At 51.1% G+C, this 16,180-nt stretch overlaps 1 protein-coding gene across 1 annotated transcript in view; it reads left to right on the forward strand.

Moving 5' to 3' along the window:
- SLC1A1 (solute carrier family 1 member 1) overlaps positions 1-13,611 on the forward strand; it is a 61,289-nt gene extending 47,678 nt beyond the window's left edge. Inside the window, exons 7-12 of the mRNA XM_029919688.1 lie at positions 1,411-1,595; positions 3,114-3,221; positions 5,106-5,228; positions 5,786-5,980; positions 9,406-9,540; positions 11,484-13,611. Coding sequence (XP_029775548.1) covers positions 1,411-1,595; positions 3,114-3,221; positions 5,106-5,228; positions 5,786-5,980; positions 9,406-9,540; positions 11,484-11,730 — 993 coding nt within the window. The 3' untranslated portion in view covers positions 11,731-13,611. The remainder of the gene's footprint in view (positions 1-1,410; positions 1,596-3,113; positions 3,222-5,105; positions 5,229-5,785; positions 5,981-9,405; positions 9,541-11,483) is intronic.
- Positions 13,612-16,180: the final 2,569 nt, after the last annotated feature.

Raw genomic sequence — 16,180 nt, forward strand, 5'->3', positions numbered from 1 at the left:
CGCTCCCTCCCCAGTGGCCTTTCGTCTTCCCATCCAGACCCACCTGCTCAGTTACTACTCCTTATTCCTACCTTCCCACGCGGTTCTGCAAACATCTTTTTTTTAATGTTTTATTTATTTTTGAGAGAGAGACAGTGTGAGCAGGGGAGGGGCAGAGGGAGAGGGAGACACAGAACTGGAAGCAGGCTCATGACCTGAGCCAAAGCCGGACACTCAACCGACTGAGCCACCCAGGCACTCCTGCAAACATCTTTTGAGCGCTCTGCGTGAGCCAGCTGGGCATTGGGAGGCCAGTGGTACCAAGACAGACGGGGCATGTGCCCTCCTGTGACGAGCCAGGAGTATTGTGATTGGGAAGAACAGGTACTTACTCCAGCACATTCCACAGAGAGGCTTAAATTAGTGTGAGGAGGAATGCCCCAGGCCCCGGGTGGCCCGGGGCCGGAGGACTTTGGCCTCTGCTTAGTAGTTCTGGTGTTGGCTGTCATCTCCCGACTGCCCCTCCCGCTCAGGCTTAGCCTTCATTACCCCACTGCCCGCAGTCAGCCTCCACATGATGCCCGTAATGTGTGCTTGGCCGTGCAATTAATTACACACCATCTTGCCATCGCTGGTTTGCTCTCCTCGTGGGTAATCTCTCTCTAGCTGAATGTTAAGACGTCTGTGTCACCAGAGCAGTCAGCACACTCTAGCCGCTCAATAAGTAGGAGTTTGAGCGTATCAGATGATAGGTAGAACAGGGTTGGTGCCCCAATAACTCCTCCGGCATACAGAATACTTTATGAAGCTGGCCAGTGGCACTCGGGGCTGTGTCTCAGCACATCTCATGCTGCTCTTACTCAGGGTCAGGTAGCGAAACAGTTCACGGTAGCTGGTAGCTGGTTAATATTTATATCTCTGCTCTGCTGTCGGTCATCCAGGACTAGAGGCAGTAAAGAACACGTTGCCTGTGTTTTCCTATCAGGATACAACAGATAGTACGATGTCCTAAAAACGTTCACCCTGGCAAATACTCTGCAGCTCCCACATGGTTAATTCCTTTTTTCCACACAGACTCCAAATGTAGCTAGTAGTTAAGATAACCCTGAAAAGCACCTCAAATCTACAGTTATTAAAAATGTAAGGCATCCCTGAATAAGACATCTTCAAAAGAAATCTTTACGTTTGGATTTTTTGACAGAGAACGAGAAAAAAAAATTACTTTAAAGTTGTTGGGGGCAATAAAAATTTGGTATATCGTAGGTGGTCTGGGTTTGGTTTTTTGTTTTATTTGTCCTTGGCTATGGTGGCCTCGGACTGGTGGATTACTAGTTTCGTAGATGTGGCGTCAGATCTTCCCATTTCGGGGCCTCTGTCTCCCGAAAGCATTATAATCACGAATCCACATGTTCTCTTGGTTCCGACCCACAGAACAAAACAAAGGAATACAAAGTCGTAGGCACGTATTCCGACGGCATCAATGTCCTGGGCTTGATTGTCTTCTGCCTCGTCTTCGGACTAGTCATTGGGAAAATGGGAGAGAAAGGACAGATTCTGGTGGATTTCTTCAATGCTCTGAGTGATGCAACCATGAAAATCGTCCAGATCATTATGTGGTGAGCAGATGCCCGTTCATGCCATCCTGCTTCTCCTGACAGTTGTCCCCTCCAAATTGGAGTAAAGGAGCCCAAGAAGGGCAAACACAGAATATGAACACGTTAGAGTATTCAGTAATTGTACATATTCCTTGGGAGTTAGTCCACCAACAAGAATCTGCATTTTAGCTGTTGTCTTTCCTACCAAAGCCCTGGTCATTTTACACCCAACCAGCATTTTTAAAAATTTATTTATTTTGAGAGAGAGAGAGACGTTGGAGGGTGGGGAGAATCCGAAGCAGGCTCCATGCTGTCAGCACAGAACCCCATGTGGGGCTCGAACTCACAAACCATAAGAACATGACCTGAGCTGAAATCAACAGTCAGATGCTTAACTGACTGAACCATCCACGCACCTCTCTAAGAAATAACTCTTAAATTTAGGATTTGAGGTTGAGCATCTGGATAGCTTAGTCAGTTAAACATCGGCTTCGGCTCAGGTTATGATTTCACAGTTTGTGGGTTCAAGCCCCACGTCAGGCTCTGTGCTGTGCTGACAGCTCAGAGCCTGGAGCCTGCTTCAGATTCTGTGTCTCTCTCTCTCTCTCTCTGACCCTGCCCCACTCATGCTCTGTCTTTTAAGAATAAACAAACATTAAAAAAATTTTTTTTTTAATTAAAGATTTGGAAGGGTTCTTTGCACATCACAACACAAGGTATTTCCTTGTTAAGCCCGGTGCATAAGTGATACTCAAAATTCTTGCAACTGGTATAGCACAGGCTCTCATCCATCCAGATGAAAGCTACCTTTAGGATAAGCAGACCCCGGCCCCACCCTGTCCCCAGAGATTCCAGAAAGTCCGCCTTTTCTAGGTGATCCTGCCCCACTTTTATATGTTGGTTTTAATGTTGGTTCAACATTATGTACTCTCAAGTGTAGGCAATGACAGTGACGCAAAGGGTCTAGTGATTTCGGCCACTTAGTCCTGCTGAACCTCACCTCCATCATCCGTTAAAAGGATAATAAAAATCTGCCCCTAGAGTTGGGAGAAGTGCGTTAAGGGAAATGACGCGTGTCAAACATTTAACGCAACCCAAGGCACGGAGCAAGGGCTCCGCAAACAGGGCCGTCGTGGCCACTTCCACGGCTAATTGTGTTGCTCCGTGGCTGACACTGCCGCCTGGGGAACAAGGTGACGGAGCTGGGAAGAGCACAGGGGCCCTGTACGGAGGGCAAGCAAAGATGAGGTCTGCCCACGTGACCATCGGCAGAACGCTCGTGTACTGGGAGCGAGGCGCAGGATGTGCGCTCACGTAACCACACGTTCCCGCTCATCGTGGGTGGCTGAGGTGGGTTTAAGACTTGCTAAAACCTGGCACCGGTGGTCCACCAGGGCCTGAGGCTGCGGCCGTGGCCTTCTTGTGTAGCAGGTGCACCTTCGAGCTGAGCGCACGTGCCCTGGCTCGGGTCCTCCCCCGCGATCCCATCTTGAGAAGACCTCACGTGACGGGAGTGGCTTTGCTCTGCTTGCTTTCTAGTTACATGCCACTTGGCATTTTGTTCCTGATTGCCGGGAAGATCATAGAGGTTGAAGACTGGGAAATATTCCGCAAGCTGGGCCTTTACATGGCCACCGTCCTGAGTGGGTACGTCAGACTCCAGAGAGGAGGTAGCAACTTCTGGGCCGGCGGGTTGCTGCAGAGAAGCTGCCTTTTGGTGGAGATCGGCTTCTTCCTGTGCAGGGAAAGATGGGGTTCAGAGAGAAGTGAGCGGGGGAGGAGGGCTGCCCAGTAACCGCTGTGCTGGAGGAGGATCCCACTGTGCTCATTGCCAGATCTCGGCAGAACAGCCTGGAACATGGCTTGTTGCTGCCTTTATTAGTTGTGCTGAAATCATTTTCTAAAATGAGCAAAACCCACTGGTAGCCTCTCTTAGCATTTACTTCTTCAAGGATGGAAACTCACCAGACTAGTAGGAATAGACAATAGGTACCCCAATCCCAAGAAATTAGGCAGGGTGTGGGTAAAAGGAGATTTGAGCCAGCTGGAGCGGACGGCTGGATGTCCCAGCCCTGCAGGTAAGGCCAGGAACCATTGCCACAGCCTGCATCATCTGAGGGGCAGGGAGCATGCTGGGAAACTCTTCCAGCCGGGAGGTAGGGTGTAAGAGCTGGGAGGCAGCAGGGGACAGGTGGTTTGCGTATTTATTGCAGCCCAGTCATTGGCTCCTTGAGGGGAGGTAGGGTGGATCAGTTAGGCGTGGTAGCCCCGGCTACCTGGCAGGGGCAGGATTCGTCACAGATGTTAAGAAGTGTGGACTAAGGGAACGAATAGATACCATCAGCCTGACTCCCATAGGTCAGTGGCCCCCAAACACCCAACTTGAACCGTGAGCTCACCATTGGAACTCAGTGCACTGGGGAGTTCATCTGTGTTTACCAAAAGCACAGCCTTGCCAGGCAATGAGAAGCCCGGGTTCCTTCCGTGTGAGGGCTAGTGTCAAATCCAAGGGCCCTGGTGGTAAGGGAGCAGGACCGACTACCCTCGAGGCCAGGACCTGTGTCCAAGCAGTCATTTGGCCTAGGTTTATTATTCTAAGTCATTTCCTAACACAGTTCTACTGGTTTCTGTTCTCTTGCCCTACCTTGGTTTCTAGAAGAAAACTCAGCTTCTTATAGTTCTTAGCCACAAGCTCTGTATGAAGATCCTCAAGATGGCCCTTCAGGATCTGTTTTCACAATGACCATTTCTTACTGTTCCAGCTTCAAATAACTGATCTGTAAACTCTTTATGTGGACACTTAGGTGGCATCTGCTGGATTGGTCTCATTTTTTAAGCCCCCTGTTTTGGGTAACCTGTGTATCTCTGTGAAACAAGGAATAGTTCTGGAAGGCAAGAATAACCAAAAACTGAGGGTCAGTCCTGAAACGTGACTGGAGGAGAGCAGGGACTTCCTCCTGCCCACCCCCTGCCTGGCCTCTTAGATGGTGGGCACCTCCCAGCAGGACAGCAGTGTGGTCCAGGGAACAGAGGGGCTGGAGCTGTGATAGGGGCGAATGGTAGAGGTTTGTGCAGAGTCACAGACCTACCAAGGAGGGAAGGGTCAGCCCGACCTGGGAGGGTGAAGGAAGGCTTGCTTCTTGGAGGAGGGGAACCTTTTGCTGAGTCTTAGAGGAGGGATAAGAATTCAGCAGCAGAAGCAGCAGCAGCAGGTAAAAGCATTTAGCACCTGTTGCAGAAATAGCATGTACAAGGCTTGGCAGCATGATGTGAGTATTCTGTGAGCTCTGAAATGCGGGTTCAGCTACTGGCTTCCCCACGGACTTTGACAAATACTTCATTTGCTAAGCGAGTCTCCTCGTCCTCATTGGTGGAATGGAGACCTCTATCCCTGCCCTACCTCTCATTTTCTTTTGGGTCATAATGGAAATCAAATGATAGATCATGAGTAAAAAAGCTGTTTGAAGAGAAGGATTAATAGGAGGAGGTGGTGTCACCTACGAACCTGCTTTTTCTCCGTCTCGTCCCCAGGCTGGCGATCCACTCCATCGTCATTCTCCCGCTGATCTATTTCATAGTCGTAAGGAAGAACCCGTTCCGGTTCGCCATGGGAATGGCCCAGGCTCTTCTGACGGCTCTCATGATCTCTTCCAGGTAAAGGCAGGAGGGGTGTCTGGAAGCAGTCTCTTGGCCACAGAGACTCATCAGCTCTTACCGGCTGCAGCGAGAGCTGGAGCCAGCTGTAACTCTAGGAGGGACCGCTGTATTCTCTGTCCCGTGCACGAGAGCAGATTTCTTCACCTGGCTGCTTATTCCTGCCCTTGTGGCCTGGCCTGCAGCCCAGAGAGGGGTTGTGGTGTGACGTGGAGAATGGCGGACATGGCACATCCTCACTCCTGGACCTGCCCTTGGTTTAGTTTGGGGGATAGAAGCATCTCTTCAGGCAGGGGTTGAACACCAGCGTAAGTTTCTCCATCTCTCTTTTTTTTAATGTTTATTTTTGAGAGAGAGAGAGTGGGAGACAGAGCATGAGGGGTGAGGGGAGAGAGAGAGGAAACACAGAATCCGAAGCAGGCTCCAGGCTCTGAGCTGTCAGCACGGAGCCTGATGCAGGGCTCGAACTCACGAACCACGAGATCATGACCTGAGCCCAAGCGGGCACTTAATCAACTGAGCCACCCAGGCGCCCCCTTTCTCTTCCTCTCACGCAGCTCGGCCACACTGCCTGTCACTTTCCGCTGTGCCGAAGAGAAGAACCAGGTGGACAAGAGGATCACGAGGTTCGTGCTGCCCGTCGGGGCCACCATCAACATGGACGGGACCGCGCTCTACGAAGCCGTGGCAGCTGTGTTCATCGCGCAGCTGAATGACCTGGACTTAGGCATTGGGCAGATCATCACTATCAGGTAGGGTGTGAGGCCACACTCATTTTCATTTCTGTTACTGGAGTTGTGCCAAGGAAAATCATCTGCAGGGAGCTCACGAATGGTCCAGTGGTGGATTGTGTTTCTTGGTCTAAAGTTCGTCCTCAAGGTTAAGCACAACTTTGTTACCACAAGTGGAATCATGGTACACAAGATTCCTGTTCCAGGGTCTGAATACCCAAAGGTATCACTGTTCTCAGTTCAGTGCACCCACTAGGTGATAGGCACACAGGAGGTGCCAAGGATTTAGGATTGAATAAGGGCCAGGCCCTGCTCTCTGAGGGGCCCTGGTAAATAGGAATACGGGTATCTAAATAAATGCTGAGTGGTTGATAAGGAAGGTTTGAGGGGCCACAGAAGGCCCCAGAGAAGGAAGGGAAGGTGAGGAGAGGCTTCCCAGAAGAGAAAGTTTAGCTAAGTCTTAGAAGAGGACTAAGAATGTAGTAGGAGAAGAAGGAACCTAAGGGCATTGGGACAAAAGGCCTCACAGGTACAGGGTTGGTGATGTAACCGTGGCCTAGGTACAGGTCAGATTACTAGGTGCTTCTGCATAGCGAGTACGGCACAGAGAACAGAGCAACGAGTGGACCAGGGTCAGCTCAGGAGAGGCTTTGTGAGAGGCACTCGTGGAGGAGTTCTACTGCCTTCCATCATACGGACAGCTCTGCATTTTTGAAAAGTGACATGGTGGGTGGACTGGATGGGGACGGGAGCGTGAGCTGGGAAACTAGCTAGGAGACGGCGGCCGTCCAAATAAGGAATTAAAAGGTCTCCATTGAGGCACCGGCCCTGAGGATGGAGAAGGGCTTCAAATTCACGGGGCATCAGTTGGACTCCGAGTGAAGGACAGGGAAGGTCAGGGTGACCGCCAGGGTTGGTGGACGGTTCTGGACTGGTGAACGGCGCTCCCCAGCACAAGCGCTGGTGGAAGAAAGGCGTCGGTGCTTATGCTGTTTGTCGCGTTGAATTTGAAATGCATCTGAGACATCCGGGTGGAACTCCACGGTGAGAAACGTGCTCTTGACCACAGATGAGAAGCCCTACTCCTCAGCGGGAAGGCAGTCTCCAAGCACGGGGGTCACGAGTGAATCAGTCCCTTGTGTTTGAGTCTCAGCTTCACCATGATTAGCTGTGACTTTGGCCAAGTTACGTGAATTCTCTAAGCTTCTGTTTCCTCACCTATAAAATGAGGATAATAATTGTACCTACATTTTACGCAAGTGGTGGTAATGAAGTCCATGCATACAAAACTCCTAGAACATAGTTAGCCATCAGGAGACGTTGAGAATGTTAGGAGGGCATCATAGAGGGAGGGTTTGTGCAGGAAAGACGACGACTAAGGACTGAGCCCTAGGAAGTACTCGTAGGAGAGGCAGGCAGAGCGGGGAGAACCAAGAGGGAGACCAAGGAGGAATAGAAAGGAGCGGGAGAGCCACAAACCCGTCATGGCCTGGAAACTAGAGGAGAGAGATTTCCAAGGATGACACGCTCGACAGCGCGCAGTACTGCAGGAACTCTACCCTAGTGAAGACTGAAATTGTCTCCTCAGGTAGATGCTGAAAATGCCACTCCTGAATTGTTCTGTAGTTGGTTCTCTGAAGCCACACTGTTCAAGATGGTAGACACTAGCCATACACCCAGAAGGTTCCATCATCATAGAAATAAGTTCCTCCGTTATGGGACAGTCTGCTGGACCGCGCAGCTTGGAAGGAATGTCTTGGGTTGAAAGTTAATCTGGAGACTTCTGTTCAGTGTGGAGTGGAAGCTTACAATTAAACCTGCTCCCTAGGCCGCACCAGGTTGACTCTGACCTCTCCAAGTTAACTCACTTGCAACCCCAGCGCTTGGCACAGGCATAAAGTAAGGTCCAACCATGTTCTAATACAGTGTAGACATTTTTTAATTTTTCTTAATGTTTATTTTTGAGAGAGAGAGAGAGAGAGAGAGACACACACACACACACAGAGTGTGAGCAAGGGAGGGGCAGTGAGAGAGGGAGACACAGAATCTGAAGCAGGCTCCAGGCTCTGAGCTGTCAGCATACAGCCCAATGTGGGGCTCAAACTCCCAGACCATGGGATCATGACCTGGCCTGTGGGACCCAATCTGCACTGGACTGACTTCTGAGGGGTGGCTGCATGAGGCACCCATTCTTTTGGGTGAAGTCCACACACCCTCAGTCTTAAGTTTCCTAGATCTTTCTAAACCACCCCCACCCCCACCCCACCTCCTTTTTTCAACCTGACTGCTAGAGAAATAAACTTTGGGCCTAGATGCTAAATAATTCACATCAAACCCTCTCCCCCTGCTCTAGCGTTACGTATGGGTTTTTCTAAGATTTTACTTTTAAATAGTCCTACACGCAATGTGGGGCTTGAACTCACGACCCCCAAGATCAAGAGTCACACACTCTGCTGACTGAGCCAGCCGGGCCCCCCTGGTATTCCTCAGTCAGAATTGCCAGTAACTGCTGGCCCATAGGCAACACCCACAACTGTGCAGCCCACAATAATCACGGACCGAAAATTTAAAACCTCTTCGGCTCTCCCTGGGCCAGAATGAAATAATAAGCCTGATTTTTCCCTTGACAAGTTACAGTTGTGGCTCACGGGGCTGACGGTTAGAGAGACCCGTAGTCCATCTCTTTCCAGGGTCCTTTTGGGCTGGACATCAAAGAAACAGAGGTGCCATCCACCCAAGAAAAATCCTTTTGTGGTTTTATCATAATACTCACTAATCAAAGGTTACAGCTGATCAAGATGGGGTAACGGTTCTTGCAGAGGGAGGTAAATGCTGGACGTGGGGCTCCAAAGAGCTTAGAGGACAGGAGGCGCAGCGACGCTAATCGTGGTCATGTCGTCGCAGCAGCAGTAGTAACACTGGCCGCTGCTCAAGTAGCAGAAGTGGGTTGGGGCTTTTAATTTTTTTTTATTTTTTATTTGAGAGAGAGACAGTGGGACAGGGGAGGCAGAGAGAGGAGAGAGAATCCCGAGCAGGCTCCACACTCAGCATGGAGCCCAGTGCCACAAACCTGGGATCATGACCTGAACCGAGACCAAGAGGCACCCCAGAGACGGCATCCACTGTGTCGTGGTGCCATACTGGGTGCCCTCCCTCTACGACCTCATTTAATCTTCACTGAGCGCCGCGAGGGGGACAGAATCTCCCCACCCTCCAGGCAAGAGCTGAGATCCAGAGGGAAGTTGCCTAAGGATATGCTGTTAGGCAGGTCTTTTTGTTGTTGTTTTAGTGTGTATTGGGGGGAGGGGAGGATGAACAAACGGAAGGAGCAGAGAGAGTGTGGGGGGACACGGCAGTAACGGCCATCGGGACGAACGGTTCCAGGCCAGGGGCCCTGAAGGGAGACAGGTGTCTAACTCTCCTGCATCGGTGTGTTTTGGCTGCAGTGTCACGGCCACGGCCGCCAGCATCGGAGCTGCGGGGGTGCCGCAGGCTGGCCTAGTGACTATGGTGATCGTGCTGAGCGCCGTGGGCCTGCCCGCCGAGGACGTCACCCTGATCATCGCCGTCGACTGGCTCCTGTGAGTTGGGACACACGCACTGCCTCTGGCGGCCGGGGAGCCGGGCTCCAGCCCTGCACAGCCTGCACCCCGCCGTCATCTGTCCTCAGGTTGCCACTGCCTAATGAGCCATCTGCTGTGGCTTTAATTTCCCTCTGGCCAGGCCATCTGATAATGTGCTTAAAAATTAACTCCTCATGACTTGAGGCAGTGATTTTCCAAGGCCAGTGATGTCCATTAGCTCAGGGTACCTGGTAATGCTCGGGGATGGGAGTCGGGTGTGGGAGCAGATCAGCACAGAGGGACAGGGTCATCCGGTCCGGGGTCCCCTTCGTAGGTCTAGAACCGCCCGGTTCGAGTCAGCCCATCTTCCCGAGATCGTCAGCGTCAGCAGGGGGCAGTGGCAGGAGCTGTGGGGTGAGACCGGCTTGAGTTTGGCTTGTTGTCCAGCGTCACTTAGCTTCTCAGAGGCCCGGCTGCATCCCCGTGAGATGGGAGAGGTTCCGTGCCCGGCCTCAGGGCGGCGCAGGGTCCGAGCGGCGTGTCTGCAACACGTCTGGCAGGCAGTGTGTGCTCAATAGACGGCGCGTTTTCTTAGGACTAGAGTGATTTGAACCATTTGCATCTTAACCAACAACTCTCTTATACACATGCGTGCACGCACACGCACAGAAGGCTGAGGACCACAGCAGAAATTCTGGGCAGGGACGTGCCTTGTGTGACCCCCCCCCCCCCCGGTTCAGGATGGGATGAGCCTGGTCCCGGCTTTGATACTCACTCTTGCACTGGGCGTGTTCTGGCCCCTGGCCCTCAGGGGCAAGCAGAGCTCCGCTTTGAGCCTTTAGTCAGAACCAGCCCCGGGTTAGCGGGTCCGGTGCTCTGGTTTACAAGCAGCAGCCGAGCTGAAGATACAGTCGTGTCCCAGAGGCCCGGGCTCCTGCCCTGGGAAGGCGTGCCATGGGCTCCCCTGAGCAGCCGGCTGGTTCCCCAAGCCCCAGCTGAGGTGGTCCCTTTTTTGGCCAAGACACCGCACCCCTGAGCAATTGTCTTTCTAGTGATGAGGGTGGGTTTTGTACATCTCTCCTTTGCTCCATTCTTTTGGAACCAATGACCTTCGCTTCCAAGATACCCAGAGAAGCCAAAGGCCCAGTCTGATCCAGGGGATAAGAAGACACTAGTTGGTTCACACCAGGGTCTGGTCCAATCCATGGCCTTGTTCTGAGTCGCAGGAGGGCACCCAGATGGGCGGACGCGTGGCCCGTGGGGGTAGTTCGCACAGACCCATTCACGGGCATGGTGCCCCCAGCAGCGCTCCCACGTTCATCTCCAGGGCACCTTCCTGCTGCCGAGTCCTCTCCATGCTGCGTGGGGGTCACGGCCAGCAGGGGTGTCACGAGGAGAAAACCACTCCTCAGCTGACTTGTGACCCTGTGTCCCTGCTGGCTTGCCTCTGGGGGACCCAGTGGGGCAGAGAGACGGCCACACCTGGGACCCACACACACACAGCAACACTTGGAGGCACTCACACACCCTCCCCCTTTGGCAGGAACACCGCCCCCAGGGTTCTCTCGCCTGAGCTTAGATGGAGCCCGAAAGTGCCCCCAAGACGGAGGTTAGGGGTGACCCTCCCTTGACTCCCCCCAAAATATCTGTGAAGACTCTATTCATGTTTCTTTGGGAGGAGAGGAGGGAATTTGGGGAGACAGGTGGACTTAAGAAGGTCCTTGTGACTTACCAGGGGCACACACCCCTGGGGACCTCTTTACTCCTGCACTTTGACAAGCCACCTTCTGCCCTCGACCTGTGAGCGGACCGAACCTTCCGATCCAACTGCGAGGATGGGACTTCTGCCTCGGCTTCATTCGTGACTGAACGCTCCAGGTCCCTTTCTCCCCCCCCGGCCCCCCCACAGCAAATGGAAATGGAATGTGGGCCCCCTGCCTGACTCCCCCCTCTCCCCCCAGGGACCGGTTCAGGACCATGGTGAACGTCCTTGGCGACGCGTTCGGGACAGGCATCGTGGAGAAGCTCTCCAAGAAGGAGCTGGAGCAGATGGATGTTTCCTCTGAAGTCAACATCGTGAACCCCTTTGCCTTGGAATCCACAGTCCTGGATAACGAAGACTCGGACACCAAGAAGTCCTACGTCAACGGAGGCTTTGCCGTGGACAAGTCTGACACCATCTCGTTCACCCAGACCTCACAGTTCTAGGACCCCTGGCGTCACAGGGCCAGGAATGGTGAAGGACCACTCCCCGAGAGTCACCTCTTAGCAAATCCAAACACTCAAGAAGGAAAAGAAATGCACTAATGGCCGATTGTACATTTGATTTGATATATAGACCTCCAGATTATTTTCTATATTTGGATTCACAGCTTTTGCTCTCCGGGTTCTGGGATTTGGAGGTGGGGTAACAGGAAAGAAAATAGATTAAAAGGAAAGCTGCATTGTCTGCAACATAGAAATTCTATGAAAAACAAAGTTTGGAAGTGCGTAGACTAATAACTATTCGATTAGGTCATGAATGTGGAAGAAAACTTGCTTTCTCATATACAATCCAATGTTTTGGGTTTTTTAAAAAAGACTACAAATTTTTACTCAAGCTTTCTATTGGCATGGGTTTCCTTTGACTTCTCACATTTTTATAGATTATAATGCATATAAATACTACCACCGCTGCCCACCCCCATTTAATGTGCCAAATTGTCCATTTTTAACTCATCTCCTGCCAATTTCAAAGAGACTGCTTTGAAAGAAAGCAGACCAGCAGTTCCACAATAACGGTTACAAGATGGGTGAAGGGTCTTGCGGGAAGGGAGCGGGGTTCTTTTTTCAATATACTGTATCGGGACGCTGGTAACTGTCAACCCAGTGCTGAGTACAGAGCTGGATAGAGAGATATATATATATCTGTATATATTTATTATTTTCATATAAGTTGCCAGATAGAGATCAGAATTGAACTGTCAATGTGAAATAAAGAGTTCTCCTCATACTTGAATAATAACTACGATTCTAATCCACATCTGCTTCGGGGCTAATCTGAACTCCTCTCTCAGGAGCACGACGATGAAAAGTGAGGCCGTCTGGTCCGCATCTGTATCTGCCTCAAAGCAGACATGCACTATGGTGGTACTCTAAGGTGCCCATTCCTCTCCGGCGTCCAGACTCTAGCCCTGGGAGGGGCTCCGTATCAGCTCTGTGTTAGATTGTAACCAAACGTGGCCCTCACGTAAGGCTAGAGGTGTTTTAATCCAACTGGAAGGCTTCATTCTTCCAAGGCCAATTATACCCACTCTACAAATGACAGAACTGCCATTTTGTACCCATCAGGACCCAAGCCCCCGTGGCAAACTGCCAGCCACCCTGTACTTCATTATGGGTTTGATGGATTGAACAAATCCCATTGGCCAGAGAAGCACGGTCCCTACCCGGGATTCTTGCAGAGTAAGCCCGTGAGTTGGTACCGTCACACGAGACGCCGGTGTCCGTGGTTCAGGGACTCTCCCGTTGTAGGAAACCTATCTCCTCCTGAGAGGAGCGCTGTCCCAGCCAGCAGTCTAGTCCCCTCGGCCCCGCTTACTAAAATCCGTGTCCTGTCATCCTCCTAATTTATGAAGTTACTTGCTTATTAAAAGTCTACGCTTCGCCTCTCACCTTGTAAATAATGCTTAACAGAAAAACTTGTATTTACACTGAGATCCCAGATCATCCTCTTTCTGCAGAATTGAGTAGCCAGTTGAAGCCTGTGCTTTTCTACTGAAGAAACCAGAAACTGTGCCAAAGATCACGGAAAAGTAAATAAATGCTCAATGTTGACGCCTGTCCCTGAAATCTATAGGAGAGGGACACTGGGTGGTCATGTAAACACCACAACTGACTGTCAGCACAACTGTATTCATAACTTGTCTCGGGTCTGGAAGGTCCTCCCCCCGCCGTGGCCACTGGCTCCGATCGGAGGCACTAGAGTTGGCAGAACGGTTGAGAACTGCAGGTCGGCCTAATCTTGGAGCGAGTTTGTAACCAGCCTCTTAACACACTGTGCTGTTAACTCATAAACTCTCAATAAATACTTTGTCATTCTTTCCTCCCCGCCTCGCTCTCCTTTATCTCTTCTTTTATCTCACTCACTCAGGTGGGTGTGGGAAGGTGGAGACAGGTCAGTTGATTCAGATTATAAACGGATTAGTGTTTTCAAAACTGTTTATGCTAGAGAATGAGAAAGGGCTTGAGGAAAAGTCCTCTGATTTTTCATGTTCATCAGTGGGGATGACAGGGCTGAAATACAGTGCCAGAACTCACTCCGCGGGGAGATGGTCTTACCTCCATATGATGCGACCCAGCTTCACTGAAGGACCATTCCTGCCTGCAGAAATGGGACTAGGAACTACAGATGCTGTATTCAGGAATGGACAGCCCCCAGGCCCTACTGACGGAGGGCAGGGTCTCAAAACGTGTCATGACCTGGCCAGACTGAGAACCGTTTCCTTGAGGCAACAGGGGATAGAAACCCAGCACCACAATTACTTAGAGATTTGTTTGGAAGATTAAGTGCACCTGAGCAAGGCCCCCCAGTGACTTTGATCTTGCCCACAGTCTACTCCTTTCCAGAGGAATGGTGTTGTCAGCTCTAATAAATCACATTTTCTCAAGTCAGTGTACAAGGCCCTATGTTAAAAGCATACCCCTTAGAATAGCTTGAGAAAATTGTGCTTGGCTTATCATCAGGCAGTGCGCCAGCAATGGTGTTGGCTTTGCGCATGTTAAGAATTTTCCCTTCTGGAATGGAGAGAGGAAATGGTCATGCAGAGCCCTGACACGATGCCAAGAAGATTCTGTGCAACAGGATCAATATTCTGTTTTCTCTAACTGCCCAGCAAGGGATCACAGAGACCAGTGAGACTGCTTTAAGCATTAGATGAAAAAATATATGCGCCACATTTAGCACATAAAATGTTTCATGAAGCTAGTGCCTCCCCCCAAAAAGTCCGTACACGCTCACCCCCATTTACATGGGTAACCTACAGACATGACGGTCGGGCCCTTGCTGCTGACATGGCGGAGGGTTCTGGCTTCGGCCACTCGGCCTCACCTGGGTTATTAGAACAAACAGTAAATCCAACCTAGTGAAACGTAATACACAACCCCCATTCGATAAAAGGGAAAGCTCTTGCTGAAAATGCGACATTCTCACCTAAAGAGTGTAAGATCTAGAATATTTCCTCTTTCCTAAAAGATCATGTGGGGGGAGGGGAGTGACTCAGTCGGTTAAGCATCCGACTGCTGATTTCAACTCAGATCATGATCTCACAGTTGGTGGATCTGCATCTGGCTGTGCTGACAGGGTGGAGCCTGTGTGGGATTCTCTCCGTCTCCCTGTCTCTTTCCCCTCAAAATAAGTAAACTTAAAGGTTTTTTTAATGTTTATTTTTGAGAGACAGAGCATGAACGGAATAGGGGCAGAGAAGAGGGAGACAACAGTATCTAAAGCAGGTCCCAGGCTCTGGGCTCTCAGCACAGAGCCGGACACGGGGCTCAAACTCACAAGCTGTGAGATCATGACCCGAGCCGAAGTCGGATGCGTAACTGACTGAGCCACCCACGTGCCCCAAAATAAGTAAACTTTAAAAAAAAAAAATCATGTGGGGCTTAAGCCAAAACAATTGTTCACAATCGTTTTTCCGTGCCCTGAGACAGGGATTTGAAAGGCTCAGGCTTCATGTGGGAGGCGGAGGTGCACCCTCACAGACACACCCCTTCCCATGTTCTGAAATCAAAGTACGACGTGACGTTCCCTTTTGCCATCTTGTTCCATAAATCTCCTGTGACTGTCCCCACCTGCTCGAAGTAGACTTTGTTCTGGGCCCCTCCTGTGCTGGAGGTGCGCTTCCCTCCCTGCAATCTTAGGTCTTTTCAGTGAAAGCCATATAATATAAACAACCAGAAGGAGGCCTTGTTAAATTAGCTTTGGGAACAACATGTTGATCTCTATACACTGAATTAGGTGATGCGTCTCAGCGTATGAAGTGCCTGACGATGGGTGGGAGATGACTGGGAACATTCCTCTAAGGCCATGAGATCTGACTGCACCACTGATGCGCCATTTCTCTCGTTGGGCAAATCCAGGGCCACGCACGCACGATTCGGATTCTCTCCAGGATTACCGAGACACTGACGGTTTCGTCTACAAATCTCCACTTAGTCCGCCGATTGTACACAAGGTTCTGTACCATAACGGTTATTAGTAACCCCCCCAAAGCCCAGATAAAATCAATATCCCTCTTGCTATTCTTGTTGGAGGAAAGGGGAAGGAGAGCCTGGCCCCATCTAGAGATGGCTCGCTGATCTCTAAAGGGCCTCACTAGCCTAGGGCTCCGAGCCCTGGCCTGGGGGGCGGGGGGCGGGGCACACCATCAGGTGACAGTTACCAGGGAGAAAAGTACCCTTTACTGAAAGATGGAAGCAAAGAAACCCTGAAACTAATACACAGAATTAACCAAACTCCTGAGTGGCATTCCGATCCCACCCCCGCCCCCCTCCCACCCACGCACCCCCCATTTTCTCTGGGAGAAGCTGCCTTTTCCTGACACACTGGCGCCCGGAGGAGCTGCCTTCCTCGGGGACTCAGGACACTACCAGCCAGGTTATGAGGACATCACAT

Source organism: Suricata suricatta, chromosome 13 (assembly GCF_006229205.1).
Source record: "Suricata suricatta isolate VVHF042 chromosome 13, meerkat_22Aug2017_6uvM2_HiC, whole genome shotgun sequence".
NCBI classification, from domain to species: Eukaryota; Metazoa; Chordata; class Mammalia; order Carnivora; family Herpestidae; genus Suricata; species Suricata suricatta.